General features: G+C 33.6%; 3 protein-coding genes across 3 annotated transcripts; 1 reads left to right on the top strand and 2 right to left on the bottom strand.

The window, feature by feature from the left end:
• Nucleotides 1-32: 32 nt before the first annotated feature.
• On the bottom strand, nt 33-7,451 carry LOC101890337 (defense protein l(2)34Fc). Its single transcript, XM_005188264.4, has 3 exons — nt 7,296-7,451; nt 418-741; nt 33-353 (listed from the first exon to the last, which is right to left on the bottom strand). The coding sequence occupies exons 2-3, from the start codon at nt 727-729 to the stop codon at nt 183-185; spliced, it is 483 nt and encodes a 160-aa protein (XP_005188321.1). The 5' UTR covers nt 730-741; nt 7,296-7,451; the 3' UTR covers nt 33-182.
• A 224-nt stretch (nt 7,452-7,675) lies between these two features.
• LOC101890162 (nucleolar protein 10) lies at nt 7,676-10,881 on the bottom strand. Its single transcript, XM_005188263.4, has 3 exons — nt 9,985-10,881; nt 9,095-9,922; nt 7,676-9,034 (listed from the first exon to the last, which is right to left on the bottom strand). The coding sequence occupies exons 1-3, from the start codon at nt 10,048-10,050 to the stop codon at nt 7,799-7,801; spliced, it is 2,130 nt and encodes a 709-aa protein (XP_005188320.1). The 5' UTR covers nt 10,051-10,881; the 3' UTR covers nt 7,676-7,798.
• A 945-nt stretch (nt 10,882-11,826) lies between these two features.
• Nucleotides 11,827-17,643, top strand: LOC101889999 (ras-related protein Rab-14). Its single transcript, XM_005188262.4, has 4 exons — nt 11,827-12,713; nt 15,977-16,090; nt 16,335-16,698; nt 16,766-17,643. The coding sequence occupies exons 2-4, from the start codon at nt 15,985-15,987 to the stop codon at nt 16,941-16,943; spliced, it is 648 nt and encodes a 215-aa protein (XP_005188319.1). The 5' UTR covers nt 11,827-12,713; nt 15,977-15,984; the 3' UTR covers nt 16,944-17,643.
• The last annotated feature ends 1,071 nt before the right edge of the window (nt 17,644-18,714 follow it).

Genomic DNA, 18,714 nt, shown 5'->3' with positions numbered 1-18,714 from the left:
GTCCCATTATCCAAAGGTTTGTTGCCAACAAGTTAGGTTTAGTGTTTATTTTAAAATTAAAAAAATGTATTTCAAATTAAAAAAGAAATCTTAAAATTTATCACATAAATTTTTATAACAAAATACTTGTTTTTTTGAATTAAATTTGCTTTTGTGTTAAAAATTCAAAAATAGAAAATAAATTATTGGACTTCAATTTCCTTAAGTACTTTGCCAATCCAATAGGTGGCACCATTTTTGGCCACAGTACCAACCAGTTTAGCCTTGCCCTTAAAATCGGCCGGAGCAACCCACTGGAATTGCAGACTGTTGGGAATGTTTTTCTTGTCGATTTTGACATGGGTCAAAGTGTCCTACAAGGGAAAAGGGAATAATGAATTACAATTGCAATGATTGTTTGTTTTTGATAATACTTACATCAGCCTTGGAGCAGGTGAGAGTTTGTGATTTATTTGATTCGACAACCTTGAAGGAACCAATGGGTTTCTTGTTAGAATCCTGGACTTGAATGGCAAAGCCCAAGAATTCATCACCACCCAACTTGACGGTAAGCTTATCGCCAGCCTTTACTGCACTGTCAGCTGAGAAGAAATAGGGTACAGCCGAGGATTGGGGTTCAACATGATGTTCGGGTGTCAAGCCATTTGTGCAAATTTCTTTGGGGGCACCTGTGGAATAGCCAAAGGCAGGGGCAGCCAAACAGCAGGCAATAACAAGAAAGCGAAACATTTTCAAAGAGATCTGTAAAATTGATATGCAAATTAACAGGTTTTCAATGTAGATAGATAGGAGACACATAAAACATGTCGTTTCAGGTGTCGCGTGTAATGTTTGTTTTTAATTCATTGTTTGCAATTTAAAATTTAAATTTATTTACAAGTTTTCTTTTCTCATATGTATTGGGTTGTTGTTGTTGGCGTTGTCTTTATCGCATTGTTGCATTGGCATGAGAAACGTTTAACCTTGGCTTAACAAAAAAAATAAAAGCTACACAGTCTTGACCAAATTGCAATATGCATTTTTTGCCATATAATTGTTGTTGTTTTTTTTTTTTTTGGTAGCAATAAGGTGGAACATGTTTCTGTTTTGTGTCTTAAAGTAATTGTTAATTGGGTGTCTATTCATTTAAACATGTATGTTGTTGGAACCGCTTCGAAAGGTTATTCAAACTTCATTTTGGCTCAGAAATCAAGCAAGGAGTATCTATAAAGAAACAGGTTATTGTCCCTAATTAAAAACCATGCAGACCCATTTAATTTGAATATACGGAAATATCAATATGTTTGTGTTCTATGCTTTTTGTCCGTCCTATCTCTTTGTAGAAAATTATAGCCGCTTAAAACTAAACGTAAAACAACTTGTGTTCACATTTCCTACTTTTATTACCCCCCATTAGAAGTTTGGTTTATGAACCTAAATCGAATTTGCATTACCTTTAAATGCCATTAGTTTTATGTTCAACTCAATTTCATATCATTTATCAAACTCACATCTGTTGTGTTCACCTTGAACTGTTGATTAATTTGAAAATAGAAAAAAAAACGAAACAAAAATCATTCAATCGATACGCCATGTAGTTTTTATACATAAAGCCGAACTTAAGACATAGATAATTTTCCATTGTCTATACGTCACGAAATAAAGATCCCACGCAAAAATTAACATAACACGCTTTCCTGTCTGTCTATCTTATTGTCTGATTGTTGTGGCCATCTTCTTATTCAGCCGGAGGCTTAATTATATTCCAAAAAAAAAAAAGAAAACAATAGATTATTTAATAATAATGTTTTGAGAGACAGAAATAGAAGATTCTCGTCGTAATGCCAACTAATTATAATTATTATTATTAATATTGTTCTTTGTTATTAAATTTGTTATTTAATATTTAATATTAATAAAAAAACAAGTTAAAAAGTATCAGTCGATTATTTAAATAGATTTTAACTTCTGTTACGATTATTCAAATTGTTGACCATCTATGGAGTAGGTTCCGAAGGATTGAGCCTATATTGTCTATTTCGTGTCGAACCTAAATAAATATGATAAAAAAAAATTTGTCGTGTCTTGTTTGGAATTCATCGTCTACTTCCTTCACTTCACATAAGATATGTGATAGTTTTTAGAAAAGGTGCGTGAGGTACCAGATATAGTTGACCGAAATATTTTTTTTCATCTTATACCGAAAAAATATTGATATGGAAAAAATTACAAGAACATCGAACATTTCTATCCAATTTCATGCCAAGTCATAAATTCTATATTTATCTCAGGTTTCTGATTGAGAGAAATAAAGAATCTCTGACTGGTTTCGACAGATATGACAGATAAAAGCATTTAAAGTTGTGACCCTTTGTGGGTGAGGTACCAAAGGGGTTCGCGGATATATATTATCTTCACCACAGATCAGAGTTGGATGCTTATTTCGCTTTCTTTGAGCGTTTTGTTTTTCAAAATCTTGAACCCTATGTATGGAAGGTACCAGAAGAAATGGTCCGATCTCTCCTATCTTTACAACAGATCCTGATGGAAATATTGAGATGTACCAAATCTGAATGGAATTGAATGTTCATTTTGCGTTTTATAAGCTTCATTGATATTCAAAATGTTTTACCCTTTGTGGGGGAGGTACTAGAAGGAGTGGACCGATATCTTCACAGCATATTTTGTGTTAGTAGAAGTAATGGGGTGGGTGAAAAATGAAGAAAACCGGATGCTTTTTTCGGATTTTATACTCGTTTAGTTTATACAAAACTTTCACCCTTGGTGGGGGATATACCAGAAGAAATAGTCCGATCTCTACCATAGCAAATCTTGTGTTGATGGAAATATTGCAAAGTGCCAAGTCTGAAAGGATTCGGATGTTAATTTCGCGTCTTAAGAGCTTCATAGATATTCAGAATTTTGACCCTTTGTGGGAGGAGTAGCAGAAGGCCTATGACAGAAAATTGTCTGTGCAGGTCTACGTCTTCGTAGAGTCCCCATATAACTATATCTCCCGATATACGGTATTTTGATGATTTTAGCGACATTATACACCGAAATTGTTTGAAATTTACATTTAAAGTTCCAAATAGGTACTACAGCCTGTGACAGAAAATTTTTTATGCAGGTCCAGGTCTTCGTATTACCCCAAAATAACGGTAACTCCTTATATTCGGTATTTGGATGATTTCAGTTACATTATTCACCGGATTGTTTTTAACGGATTTTATTTTTTTGAAAATTTCTAATTTTTTTACAAATGGTGGAGGGTATTCAAATTTCGGCCCGGCTGACTTGTTGAAGTTAATTATTTTTCTATTATCAATGAATTACTTTGAAATAATAAATATTCAGCAACGCGGCCTTAACTGTCTCATTATTTCCTTATTAAATCAGCTTCAGACATAAACGTTCTTTTAAAAAATATGAAAGTTCTGTTCAAACCTTAAAACATTTCCTATAAATTCTATGTAATTTACATACATAACATATTGCTACGACATGAAATCAATTAAAATTGGCCTTTCAAAAGAAAATGACATTTGCGGTGTTTAATAAATGGAACAAAAACAGACACACACTCCGACGTTGTTGCTGTTCAATGTTTCAATTCGCCAAATTCCAGTTTCAAACAACCGGTTTACAAAAAAGAAGTACGCCAACACTCACGTCTGTCTATCTATTCACAGGTAGCTTAGAAGCTGTATGGAAATGAGTTGCCGATAACGTTTATGTTTTAAATCTAAGCAAATCTTTTATTTTTTTTATGGTGTCTATAGACAAGTCGTGTGTTCCATAGATTTGTGTCTCAAATGATTGTAGAATTAATAAAAAATAAAAATCGAACCGGTTCTGCAAATTTTGATAAATTACTTAATAACCAGCTATGGTTTTATTGCCGGTCTTTTGGCCGACCATTTGAATTTGTGTTCCTAATTACTTGACAGATAGTTGTTTTGTATTTTTTACTTTTTGAGAATCACTCCACATTGCTGTAGTAATTTTTCAAAGTTATGAGTTTGCTTTTTTAATATCTGTTGTGTTGTTGGTGTCTTTTTTTTTTTCATTGTCTTGTCTCTTTTTTTCAAATCGTGTTTCCATACCCGCGTAATAACCTTGATTACAGTTTTGTGTCGTTATAAATTGTTAGTTTTCAAATGGTGTTTTTAACCATTACCGTCATTTTACAATAGTCTGTGTATGTGTGTATCCATGTAAAACATGTCACGTGAGGGGTCAAGTATTTATTTTTTTAAACAAGCACATTTTTCAAACCGTGATTAAGCTTAATTATGGTTTGGTGCTCTGTGGTACTCGATTTAGCACAACAACCTAACTAGGTGTAGCCCTACCCATTCAATTAAACATTGTAAGGTTATTAATGTCGAGACGCCTTTTTATAATCCCAGTTCAATGACTACATGGGATGTATATTATTTGATACTGTAAAACATTTGCCACATTGAAATAACAATTTTTGATCTCATATACGTTTTTTGTACATTAACTGAACACAAAGGATGTACCCCGAATTGATTCAAACTTTAACTATTAAAGCATGGTAGAATTGATTTTGGAACTGAAAATGTTGAATGAAAATATTGAAATTTGTAAAAATTGTAGAAAAATTCATATCTGAACAACATCCGATTTGCAACAAGAAAACATATAAAAATCTACTTATTTTTATACCCTCAGCCACATAGCTAGAGAGGGTATATATCATTTGATACGGCCAAAACGTGCCTCATCGTAATAACGGTTTTAGACCCTAGATCTCTTTGGACCAAATCTATTAGAGTCGATCTAGCGATGTCCGTCTGTCTGGCTGGATGGTCAGCACGATAACTCTCGTAGAGAGTATCCTATTTGATCCAAACTTGGTACATCGTTATATTATTGTCAAACTTAGATCGAGTTCGGAGATGGGCAATATTGGTCCACTCCTCCTGGTACCTCACATACAAAATGTCAACATTTTCAAAGAAAATAATTCACTGCACAGAAAGAGAAAGGACACTCCCATTTTGCTTCAACTTTGCAAATCCTAATATATGAATCAGTGCTAGGTTAGGTTCGAAAATAGACAATATCGGTCCACTCCATCAAGTACTCCCCCACAAAGGATCAATATTTTTAATAAATTTAACTCCTATAAAATATGATGTAAGGTCCGATTGTGTTCAATTTACACACATCCCAAAATTTTTATTAATCCAAGGTCTGGTGCGAAGATGAAATATATCGGTTTACTCCTACTGGTACCTCCCCCATAAAGGGTCAAAATGTTGAATATCTATGAAGGTCATAATACACGGAATTAACTTCCGACTTAATTCAGACTTGGAGACAATATCTCCATCAACACAAGATCTGTTATAAAGATGGTAGAAATCGAACCATTTCTTTTGGTACCTCCCCCACATAGGGTTCAAGATTATGAAAGAAAGCGAAAAAAGCATCCAACTCTCTTCGAATTTCACACATCAAATTGTCATGCTAACGCAAGGTCTGTTGAGAAGATATATATCTGCCAACGTCTCACCCTCTAAGGGCCACAATTTCCAATGATTATATCTACCATAACTTGCGAAACAAGTCGGCGATTCTTCACAACTTGCTATATCTACATATTTTTCTTAACCAGAAATCTGCGATGAATTTGGAATTTATGATTTCGAATAAAAGTGCATACAAAGATTTCCTTCAAATTTTGCACATATCAATATTTTTATCTGATCTGATAGATGAAGTATGAAAATGGAAGCTTTCGGTCCGCTGTTACCCTTTACCTCACGCATACTTCCACATTTTCCAAACATTTTCACATATCTCATATAAGGTAAAGGAAGTAGTCGATATAGTCCAAATCTGGCACGTTGTAATATTTATATCAGTCTTAGGAACTTCCCCCCTAAAGGGTCAACAGTTTGAATAATCATAACTCAAGGCTGGGGATATACATCTGTCGGAAAATCCGACTGATACTATTTTACTTGTTGATAAAACATTTTAAAAATGTTGACATCACTGTTCCCAAGCGTTGATGCATCTATCTGTATTCCTCTGCCATCCTACTTAAGTAAAGACAAAAATCGGGCGAGACCAAAACCGGGCGAGGTATGTTTAACAAATACACGTTTATATTGGAAATCTCCGACTATGAATAATGGATTGTTTGTTGATTGTAAATGATGGAATAAGTAGGCTGCATTCTGGCAATTTTCAACAGATGATCATATATAAGTCTTGATCTGTAGATTCTACCTCTTTGATGAAATACAATTGATAAAGGTTCATTTGAAAGATAAAATTCCGTTAGAGGTCCTCCAGAAACGTCTTTTATCTTAACCTTTGGAAAATAATTGAAGGGTCCCTTCCCTAAAGAAAATCTTAACATATTTTCTTTGGGTGCAAAAAATTTAGAGTTATTTGATCTGTTCCAGAACGACAAAAGTGTAGAAGTGCAGGTTCTGGAACACAGCAATTATTATTTTTTTTCGGAGGAATCTTGAAGGGTCTTATTTTTACAGAAGATATTTTAAAAGTTCTTTATCTAAGAAGAGATATGAGTACATAATAGAATATGAATACCAGTTAATATGAATACCAAAGTAACATTGCAGATATTTTGAATAGCAGAAATTCTTCCCATAAATCGAATCAATCAAGGGTGGGAAGAAAAAGAAGAACTAGAGACTATTTTATATCTTAGTGTTCTCTGAAGCAAATTCAAAGTGGAACATTTAATCATTCTATTGGCTACAGAATTATTGTATAATTCTAAATAAACCTGCATGAAGCGGCAGCTTCTTTCTCTTCACTTACTTCCTGTCCCCTTAATATTGTTTGTTAATTCGTTTTTTTTTTTTGTTATAATTAACTTAAAACTAAATTAATTAACAAAAATTGAAAAAGTTCCCACAGTTAATATATTCGATTATTCTATGTGTTATGGAGTTTTTTTTTTTTTTGTTTAAAGGTTGCGTTTCTATTCGAAAAATGAACAACCTATTAGGACTGGCTATCGTATTTTCAAATAAATAAATTTTTAAATAAATATTTTTTCTTCTTTTTTGTACTTATTAACACCTTTCTTCATCTCACACATTTCGTGACAATATTTTTCCCATCACACACAAATGTCCAAAATCTTTTAATATCAAAGTTCAATTTAAAACGGCTTCAAACCTAAGTCACTTCTTTAAAGTATCATACGAAAAACACTTCACAACACCAATATTTTTTGTTTTAAATTTAATTTCTCATAGGTATATTTTAAAATTCACTGCCAATTCAATAGCCCAAATTACCTTTGAGTAGTTTTATTGAACAAACAATGAGCACAACTTCAAACAAACTGAAATTGTCTTAAAGTTTCTTCATATATTTATACAGAAATTCTTGAAAGATATTGAAACAATCTTGCAAACTCAATACTCGATTAAATCTCAACAAAAATTTCCATAAAAGAGCTTTTTTTGACTGAGACACTCATGATTGCAGAGAAAGAGAGCGCCGCAGCAGCTCAGAATAAAAGCTTTGCTTAACAATGAAACTTTTATGTTTATGATTTGGCTATTATGATAGCCCTCTCCCCTTTAGACAACCAAAAAGTCAACGGGTAACTGCAAACAAAAGGCCAATTCTAATTACGCTACTTTTTAAATTTCCAATCCAATCTCCTTCCAAATTCTTAAAATGTTTTGTAATTATTATTTTTATTTAATTTTACATACAAAAACAATCTATTGTTTATATTCTACAAAAAAAAAACATTTTGTATTAATTTAAAACATGTCATTAATAATTATTGTTACTTAAAATTAACTTTCTTTAATTTTAACGACTTTATGGGTCGTATCAGTTTTTTACGTTCCTCTCGATGTTGTTTCAGCTGCAGTTCACGTTTGCGCAGATCTTTCTTTTTCAAATCAAATGTCATTTGACGATTACCCGATGAACCAATGGTTTGCACTTTCGAATTGGTTTCCTCTACCTTGGAGACACGATCAGCGAGACTAACTTTCATCATGCCACGTTTTACGGAACTCATTTCTGCTGAGGTTTGCAAAGAATACATTTTAAATTCTTTGGGTTTAGCACCGTTCGTTTGTTGGGCAGGTAATTTTTGAGAAGTTTTGGGCTGATTTTCTTCCACATCCATATCTTCTAATTCCTCTTTCCTTTGTTTCTTAACATCTTTGTAGGCCTTTTTCATTTCTTTGGCGAACTCCTTAACATTTTCATCATCCGATGACTCGGCTCCCGAAGAATCTTTGTCATCATCATCATCGCTCTTCTCTAAACCAAACAAATCCTCATCATTATCACTTTCTTCATGAGGTTTATTTTCTTCCTCGTGCAGTTCATTGACACGGGCCACTTCAATGCGTTTCTTGATTTCCTTAAGTTTTGACTTCTCCAAACGATTGAGCACTGGAGCCAAAAGTTTGTACTCCTCAGCATTTTTATCAATACTAAAGTCAGTATTTTCAAACATTGCCTTGAAACGATTATCTTCCAGGAGATTGGGTGCCTGTTTAGCAGCCTGTTTGGCAGTGGGGTTGGTTTGTTCCTCAATGATTTTAAGCGCCAATTCTTGATTAACTTTCGGCAATTTGCTGGACAACTGCAAGCGGGGCTTACGTTCACTTTCAATTTCTTGGCGGATTTTCTCTTTACGGAATCGCTCAAAGGCGAATGGATCCACAATGGATTTGGCCCGATTATACAAACGTGCATCAATAAAGTAGCCATGCATATAGGCTTTCAATAAATTGCTGCCAATCAAATGTTCCAGACCCAATTCTTCCAATTCCTTTTGGGTAACAAATTGGTAATCGTCATACATATTTTCCACAACTTCTGATTCGATTTCCTCTGTCAAATTGTCCAAGAATGAGCACCATCTGGGCGCAGGACCCATGGCTGGTACATAGAATGTCAACATTTTCACATCTTCTTGGGCCAAAAAGAACATGCCCGTATCGGGTACAGTGCAGAAGTCATTAAAGGACGACGTAGATTCAATATAAGCAATTTGTTTGCCCTGCAAAGGAAAAATGTTCATTAAGATAAACAAGTAATAATTTAATTATGCATTTCTCACCGTTTGTTCATCCCACAGCTTCAACATGGCCTCATCCAAGGAGTATACGGCATTATGATTTTGATTAAAGGCCAATCGTTTTATCGGAACCTTATTCAAATGATCCTTAACTAATAGAGGTTCCTTTGAACGAATATCATAGAGCAACACGTGACCGGAATTGGTGCCCACACCCATATGAAGACCATCTTTAAATTTCAATGCTGACACCGAAGGAAATTCCTTGACACCTGGCAATTTAATGGCCACATCTAGAGTGGAGCATTTCGTCTTGGTTCTTGGATCCCAGGCTTCGACTGTACCCTCCTTGGTGCCCACCATCAGAAGGCCATGTTCTGAGCTAACATCACAGGCATTTATGCATGAAGCTTCCGATTCGTAAGGCTGTAAAAATTGACCCCGTTCCAAATTCAAACGATAGATTTCCTTGGTTGTGCCCACAATGAAAAGATCACACGAAGGCTTGTGATATTTCATGTCACGACCAAATCTGGGTATACGCAGACGATAATGACGACCATGGGCAGCATGAATCTCCACATAACGGTCGCATTGCAAGAATACCATTTTACTGTAGTCATCACTGATCACCTCAAAGGTGGTTACCTCAGAGTCGAAACATCTTTCAAATTTTATGGACAAATTGCTGACTTCAAAACATTTCACCCGTGGCTTATAGGTGCCTGTTGCCAAGATGTATTGCATATCAGGAGACATACGTATGGACGTGCATACTCCTGGCATATCAAAATCCTGTATCAGCTCAATTTGTCGACGTGAGTCAACCTTTTTCATAAGCTGGGATCTTTTGCGGCGATCGGTGAGCCACTGGAAAAAGAAGAATATTATTGACCATAACATCTCAAATATATAGAGAATAAAATACTTACTTCTGGTACCGATTTACCCGCACTAAGATTATAGATTTTAACATCATTCACCTCATTCACAAACATATTTGCATATGTTGTGATTTATTCTTGGATTGTTAATTGTTTTTTAAAGAAAAATCCCAATTTTTCAAATGAATTGAATCCAAAGCTCCTCTGCATGTAAACACACATGCACGTGGATCTGTTGTATCGATTTTCGATAATATAAACAAAGCAAAGAGTAAGAACTATGGAAATGGTATCGAAAATCATATGGGAACAATAGACGTGTTTTTATAATGAATGTTAAATGTGGCCTCAATATGCATAGTAGAAGAATATGGGCAAATACATAACAAATTTAAACATTTGGTAATTTCCAAAATCTGCAGTTATTGGTCTGTTCCAGAATTGTTGCATTGTTCCAGAACCTGTAAGCTGTACAGTGGTCTGTTCCAGAACTGTCATGTGCCATGCAGAATTGCAAGAATGTAAAAGATTTTACTACGATAACCGATTTTACCTTTATGACATCAAAGAAAATTTAAAACAAGTCGATTCTTGCAGGTTCTGGATGAGAGAATAGAATAGCCGAGGGAATGATCCGATCTCTACCATATTTATGACATATCTTGTGTTGAAAGAAATATCGAGCTGTGCTAAATCTGAATGGAATCGAATGTTTATTTCGCGTTTTAAGAGAGGTACTAGAACTGACCAATATATTCAATCTTCTCACCAGATCTTGGGTTTATAAAAATATTGTGATGTGTGTAATTTGAGGACAATCGGACTGTTGGTTCACATTTTATAAAAGTTATAATTAATCACAATTTTGACCACATGACCAAGAACAGACAAAATATTAAGATTTTCAAAGTGGAGGCAAATCGGATTATTTTTCTCTCCTTCCGTGCAGTAAAACATTTTCTTTGAAAATGTTGAAATTTTGCTAGGGAAGTACTAGACTAGTGGACCGATATTGCTCATCTCCAAGCTCGATCTAGGTTTGACAATAATATTACCATGGTACAATGAAGAGAAGGTAGGTCAACTTTGAAAAAATTGCAAGTATAGAGGTCTACCTGTTTGGCTTGTAATGTCAGAATTAGCATCAAAACAATAAAAAATCAAACAACTTGTTGCATTTATTTTGAATAAATAATTTCAAACCGCGAAAAATGAATGAAAGGTCAAAATTTCTTTTCAAAGTTATGTTCTATATATCTCTTATGGTTTATTTCGCAACAAAAACTGTAGATTTTGTCGAGGTATACGTTGCAATAAGCATTTTGAAAACACCCAAATTTGAATATTTCCTGAACAATTTTTTATTATTGAAAAAATACACACACATAAACAAATGAAGTTGACATATTAAGCCAGAAAAATGAAAAAATTGAAATCATATGGTTGTTCTGCCCTACCTTGAATTCATTGTACCATGAATATTACCATGTACCAAGTATGGATCAAATCGAGAGTTATCGTATCGACACACAATGTCATGAAACGGATTTGATCCGAAGAGACCCAGGGTCTGAAACCGTTATATCGGTGAGGTAGGTTTTGGCGTATCAAATGATATGAATCCTCTCTAGCCATGTCGCTGAGGGTATACAAATTGTAATCATATGATTGGAAGTCGTCTGTTAACCCAAAAGTTTGTGTAGAATAAAGCGACTCCAGGTAGTTTTTTTTTAATAAAATTGCACCATTGGAAATTCTTGTAGTTTTGGCTATATTTCTTTTTAATTTTTATAAAATAAAAAGATTTTGTCTGTTTACTTTTCAAAATATTTTATTTACTTTTCCAGAACCTTTAAAAATCTATGAGTTTTCTTTTGCTTAATTTTAAAAAGAATAAAATTAGTTGTTGTAGAAAGATTCATGGTAGAAAAATACAGGTAGATGCATCAACGCTTGGGAGCAAAAATTTTTAAATTTCTTTTCAAATATAAGTAGATTTTTATATGTTTTCTTATACGACGTCATTCGGAGGTTATTATAAAAGGCCTTTTTCAACGATTTTTACAAATTTAAATAATTTTTCATTCAACATTTACAATTCCAAAATTCGTTTGACAGTTCATTGCCCCAGCAGCTGCGTCGATGCGTCTACCTATATTCTTCTACCATGGAAAGATTTTTGCATGAATGCAATTCCTTGAACAGAACATTTGTGAGCGTAATTGCAAGGTAACAAAATCAGAGAAACGTATGAACATGACATGACATTTAACGATAACAATATCCATATCATATGTGTCGTATTTATATTAACTAGTTATCGACTGCGTTAACACATCGCTAGGAGACTTGCAAAAAACATATACACGAAACAAAACGGGCAAGAGTGTGAAAATAATTTTATAAAAAACCCCATGCAAAACCAAAGTGAATTGTAATTAAAACGGAATATATCGGCAAAGAAAAACCCGAATCAGCGTTGATTGTTAATCTACGGTAAAGGGCAAGGGAAATAATAATTTTTTGCTAGTGCTTGTGTACATTTTCATATTCCTGACATTCCACTTGAACAAAAGAAACACTGCAAAACGCAATAGTTGCAAAACAACAAAAAAATATAATCAATACGACAACAACAATAAAAGAAGTATATAGAAACCAAAAGAAAAAACATCAAACTTCAGTGTTAAAACAAAATCTAAATCTTCAGTACTTGATTTCTACGCTTCTTCATTTCCATATCTCTCCACATACATCACAGAACAACAAAAAAAGAGGTAAGATAATAATTTTTTGTTATTTTTCTTGTGCATGTGTATATGTTAATGATTTTTCATACAGGTTCAATGGGTTCGCTTGTCATATGAATCATTTTTTCTTGTACGATGAGTGTCGTGTTTCTGAAGAAATATCGTTTTGTGGACATAGTCGTTGTTAAGACAAAATCAAACAATGAGGAAGTTGTTCCGTTATTGTGGGATAGTTGGTCATCATCAACCCGACAACACCCCCTTTTTCATTGAAACGCACAGTAGTGGTTAAAAGTGTACTACACTGATGTTCGATAACATGGGATACAAACGATAACGGAGGAGGGGAATATGTTGAGATTTTTTAATTCCTAATTTCTAGTGCAGTTGTGCTTGCGGTGAGAAGATTCGAAATCCCTAAAGAATCTTGGGATTTTAAATGAAACCCGCAAATCATCAGACTTTCAAGCAATGGCATTCTTTATACTTTATTTAAATTTCGAAGACATTTTCTGCCCAATTAGATTCTTCGATTTCCCTCAATTCATTTCGTTGTCATTTCAAAAAAACCCAAGTTATCACTGTGTTAGTGTCCCATTTGTATAGATCTTAAATATCGAAGTCAGCAGTATATGAGCCAGTCACGACTAGTTACAGAAAAAAAAGTAATTTAGCATATTTCTAGACATTCGATTTGTTAGGAAACGATCTCTGATAATGGTTAGAGCCTTTCCAAAACCAGAATAATTAATTCTTCTGCATTACAATTAATGCAAATTTTATTTTGGAATACAATAAAACCAGTTCCATTGCATTGCTGCATCTCTCTTATCTCCCTTGTGCGGTTAGTTAACCAATTTAAAACCATTGTCTTTAGATCACTTTCCCACATTATCAATTTGTATTTGCAATAATTCAAAAGCAATCAATGCCTTGGCAAGCTCAGTCAATCACACCAACGACCGAAATGCGCACAAGGAATTTGATAAATACTGTAATGTAATCTATAGAGAAAACAACATTTATTAATTGAAAAGAATAAACAAATTGTAATTTATGAAAGCGATCGTAGCTTAATCCAAATGTCCACGTCCGTTTCAGGACATTTGGAGTCGATCTAGGGGTGTCCGTCTGTCAGTTTGGTTGGTGTTTCGTAATTTTATTATCATTTTATTTCTGTTAACTTTACCCCAAAGGGATCCAAATTCAGTACCTGCAAGAATCAACTAGTTTTGCAATTTTCTTCGGTATCATAAAGGGAAAATTGTTTATCATAGTAAAAACTTTTAATTCTTGCACTTCTATGAAATCTATCTGATACCTATGACATTTCCCGATGATTATAAACCCAAGGAAACCATCATAAGATCCGAAATAAACATCCGGTTATCTTCAAATTACACGTATCACAATATTTTTATCAACCCAAGGTCAGGTGTGAATTTGCGCACATCTCATATAAAGTGAAGGAAGTAATCGATGCAGTCCAGATCTGACAGGTTGTAATATTTATATCAGACTTAGGCCAGGTACGAAATGGACCAAATTGACCCACTACTTTGGAAACTCCCCAATAAAGGTTCGAAGTCAGAATATATTGGCAAAACAGATTGATACTTTTTGAGTCTTGTTAAAATGCACTTTCTAACCTAGGTTTTGTCCAATAGTCGTAACAAAACAGTTTCCTGGTTTTAAATTGTTTAAAGACCTGTCTCCTGGTTTATAAACGTTTTTCTTTAAGGTTAATTCTATAGGTTTCTACTTTGATATACATTTATACATGTTTAAGCCTACTTTTAAATGTTGAAATTCAAGTCTGACTATTTTCAGGTTTCTCAATGTGTTCGTTTTTCCAAAATCATTGGCCTTGAAGCATTTTCTATGCTCTTTTCAAGAATGGATAACATAAAGTTGTATCTTTGAACAGTGGACCCAAACCAAATTTTTCTTTGAGCTTACCATATTAAATATAATTTAATCGGTCGATCGGTTTGCTTTCCCAAAATCATTTGTCTAGAAGTATTTTCGATGCTCTTTCCAAACATCAAGACCACAAAATTGTATCCTACACCATTTCCCCACAGTGGTCCCAAACCAATTTCACCTTGGAGTGACTATAAATCTAATAACTATATGAGTTTGCTTTCTCGAAATCATTGATCTAGAAGCATTTTCGCTGCTCTTCTTAAAAATGGACACTTCAAAGTTATATACTTAATCATTTCCCCAATGTTACTCAAATGTATATTATGTCTGCAGGACTTTTGGTATTGAAAATGGGCCATGTAGGTCCACGTCTTCATATAGCCCCCATATAACGGTACCTCCCGATATTGGACATTTTGATGATTTTAGTGACATTTTCGCCGGAAATGTTTCAAATTTGATGCTTGAAGTTTGTAATGGATATTACAGCCTATGATAGAAAATTATCTGTGCAGGTCCACGTTTTCGTATAGCCCCCATATAACGGCAACTCCTGATATTCTGTATTTTGATGATTTTAGCGACATTATTCACCAGATTTGTTTCACATTTTGTATTTGGATACTACAGCCTATGGCAGAAAATTGTTTGTGCAGGTCCACGTTTTGGTATAGACCCCATATAACGGTAACTCCCTATATTCGGTATTTTGATGGTTTTAGCGAAATTATTCACCGGAATTGTTTTAAATTTGTTATTTGGATAGGGTATTCAAAGTTCATCGAGGTCGAACTTACAGCTTTTTTACTTGTTTTATATTCAAATATTGGCAATATTTTTTGAGTTTTTTTTACCAATTGTCTAACATATTGATCATAAATTTTTTGGCTCAAATTTCTAAAATCTGGTCTTATAACTGTGAATATTTTTAAATCGAATGTCTTGTTTTGTTTTTAAGAAACTATTTCAATGGCTCAAACATTTTCTACGCCCCTGCATTCTTGCAACTGCTTTACATTTCCTTAACATAAAACTTTGAAAACGAAGTATTTCAAACACAACACCTTACTTTTTATGCAAATAACTTACTGATAACCATTTGGTTTTTAAAGTCGATACAAATATTCAACGAAAAAAACGGCGACAGTTCCAAAGAATTGTGCCAACGCATTTGTTTAAGAAAATGATGGCCGAAAAAGAATATTTTGTTATTTTTAATCGTTTCTGTAAAGGATTCGATGAAATTTATGAAAAATGTATATAGATCTAAGTTTGGAAATATTACAATTTATTTAAATGTTTTTTGTTTAATTTGGAAATTAAATGTTATTCTCATTTTTCCCTTTTTTTTCTTTTTTTTCCAGATCCAACCATGTCATCGACGCCCTATAATTACAACTATATTTTCAAATACATTATTATTGGTGATATGGGTGTGGGAAAGTCATGTATTCTCCATCAGTTCACAGAAAAGAAATGTAAGTAAAGACAATTTTGGAGATACTGCTGAATTAAGATACAAACTAAAATTGGCAATATGTCAAAGATAAATTCTCTTAAGGATTTTGAGTTTTTGGTATTGACATTAATAAAAAAGGAATTTTATTCTTCTTTTCCTTTGCCCAAAACTTGGTGTTTTTTGTATCCAAATGATCTCCAAAAATGTTTCTTTATTTCATTTTAAAAATTACTTTTAATGTGCCTTCTTGTTTTCTTTTCCAGTCATGGCAAATTGTCCCCACACAATTGGTGTGGAATTCGGAACCCGTATCATTGAGGTAGATGACAAGAAGATCAAACTACAAATTTGGGATACTGCCGGCCAGGAACGCTTTCGTGCTGTGACACGTTCCTATTATCGTGGTGCTGCTGGTGCTTTAATGGTATACGATATTACCAGGCGATCGACATATAATCATCTCAGCAGCTGGCTAACAGATACACGTAATTTAACAAATCCCAATACTGTTATATTCCTCATTGGTAATAAATCCGATTTGGAAAGTACACGAGAGGTGACATACGAAGAGGCCGAGGAGTTTGCCAAAGAAAATGGTCTAATGTTTTTGGAGGCGAGTGCTATGACGTAAGTGGGGAAAATTCGAATTTCAAAAAGGGAGGAAATCTTTTAATGTTTATATTTGCCATTTTAGGGGACAAAATGTCGAGGAAGCCTTTCTGGAAACAGCACGACGCATCTATCAGAATATCCAGGAGGGACGTTTAGATCTCAATGCCTCCGAATCGGGTGTACAGCATCGTCCATCACAGCCGGGACGAACCTCACTGACAAATGAGGCCCCCAACAATAAGGATCAATGCTCATGTTAAGCAAATGACGCCGCCTAACAAATATCTTTCTTTGTTAATATTATTAGTTTCCTCCTCCCTCACACACACACACATACACGTATATGCATATATTTTTTAATTTTATTATTATTATATATTAATGAAGTAATGTTTTTTGTTTGTTTGAAAGTTATTTACACATTGTATATTAATTCTAAAAACCAATTCAATTTATATATATACACTCAGTTATTCCTCCCCTGTGTTTGTCTGTGAAACCAAACAAAAGCACTTTATTATTATTATTATTATAATTAGAACTATATAACAACTATTTATGTATAAGTATAAAAAAATTGATTATAAAACAAGGTGAAAAACAAAACAACAAAAAATCTAGAATATTAGTCTAAAAAATATACGCATAATATTTAAAATGTGAACAACAATGAAAACATCCATAACTTATATAGTGCTCGAAGAAGTAAAACAAAAACTAAACTTTTTAGCTAAAACAAACATTTTTCATACAGACAAAAATTGAATTTCAATCAATTGCCAATCAACAGCAACAAGAACGATAACCCCAAAATATCAAACCATACACTTTATATAGACTAGAAATCTACTCTCGATACTTCTTTTTCTCAAAAACAAAACACTCGTTTAAAATACATCACGAACAAATAATTTTTAAAAAATATATAAAAACCAAAATGATAATAATTTAAAAAACAAACATATATTTTGGTACATAATATTTCTAAATTCAAAATTAATTGCAATCGTCTGCAAAGTATTGACAATTGAAAGAGAGGCCTAATAATTGTCAGGCAACTGTAATTGCAATTTTTGCTATGAAGGTAATTTGAAATGCAAAGCATTGCCTTGAAGTGATGCGTCCGGTTTTTGGTTAAAACAATTTGTATGGCTAGAAGGATATATACCATAACAACAGAAACAAGTTAAATAAATGGTAGTTATAGTAAGAAAAAATAAAAGATTGAAAGAAATTGTTTTTTTTTTTTTTGTGAGCTGAATTGTTATTCCTGTGTGTGTATTTCAAAAGGACTTGGGTGGCTTTTCCATGGCAATGGATGAATGTGGAATTTGTAACAATCAGGAAACGACTGCACTTCCTGAAATTAAAACTTCCGATCTGTATGGTGGAGTACTTCTTGGGGAAATTTTAACTACTATAAGTAAAAAAAGCTGCCGGACCGAACTTTGAATACCCTTCACCATTTGTAGCAAATTTGGAAATTTTCAAAAAAAAAAAAAAAATAATAAATAAATAAATAAAATCCGTTAAAAATTCTTGTAAAATCATAAAAATACCAATGTAGCCGTTATATTAGGATCTATACGACTAAATACAATGGTGGAGGGTATAAAAAGATTTTCTTGTGGATGGAAAGAAAATTTCGGAAAAAAATGTCGGAAAATAGTATAAAATTTTAGAATAAGTTTAGATTTGTTCGAATTGGTCACCTTTGGCACGAATAATGAAACCGTCACACGCTGCCCGAATGTTGCTCTGCGGTATTTTGGCCCATTCCAGGCGAAGCGCTTGCTTCAGGTGATCGACACTTTGGTATTTTTTAGTGCCAACCTTGCTTTCCAAAATACTCCAGACACAATAGTTCAACGGCTTGGTATCCGGAGATTTTGGTGGTCATTGTGAGCTGGAAATGAAGCGAGGAACCTCATTTTGCAACCATTGTTGTTCAAGGTCTGCGGCCAAAATGTTTGCGTGCCCAAGGCTTTACTACACCCTCCAGAATATTTTCGCGATAATATTCGTCATTTA

The sequence above is a fragment of the Musca domestica genome, unplaced genomic scaffold (assembly GCF_030504385.1).
Source record: "Musca domestica strain aabys unplaced genomic scaffold, Musca_domestica.polishedcontigs.V.1.1 32, whole genome shotgun sequence".
Lineage (NCBI taxonomy): Eukaryota > Metazoa > Arthropoda > Insecta > Diptera > Muscidae > Musca > Musca domestica.
The sequence above is the reverse complement of the archived record's forward strand: the minus strand, read 5'-3'. Positions and strand labels throughout refer to the sequence as shown.

Bases quoted from the DNA above. Each gene is read 5' to 3' on its own strand.
- LOC101889999 (XM_005188262.4), top strand. From the start codon at position 15,985: ATGTCATCGACGCCCTATAATTACAACTATATTTTCAAATACATTATT. The intron at 16,091-16,334 runs GTAAGTAAAGAC...TTTCTTTTCCAG, and splicing joins TCAGTTCACAGAAAAGAAAT to TCATGGCAAATTGTCCCCAC. The intron at 16,699-16,765 runs GTAAGTGGGGAA...TTGCCATTTTAG, and splicing joins TTGGAGGCGAGTGCTATGAC to GGGACAAAATGTCGAGGAAG.
- LOC101890162 (XM_005188263.4), bottom strand. From the start codon at position 10,050: ATGTTTGTGAATGAGGTGAATGATGTTAAAATCTATAATCTTAGTGCG. The intron at 9,923-9,984 runs GTAAGTATTTTA...TTCTTTTTCCAG, and splicing joins CGGGTAAATCGGTACCAGAA to TGGCTCACCGATCGCCGCAA. The intron at 9,035-9,094 runs GTGAGAAATGCA...TTTCCTTTGCAG, and splicing joins AGCTGTGGGATGAACAAACG to GGCAAACAAATTGCTTATAT.
- LOC101890337 (XM_005188264.4), bottom strand. From the start codon at position 729: ATGTTTCGCTTTCTTGTTATTGCCTGCTGTTTGGCTGCCCCTGCCTTT. The intron at 354-417 runs GTAAGTATTATC...TTTCCCTTGTAG, and splicing joins TCACCTGCTCCAAGGCTGAT to GACACTTTGACCCATGTCAA.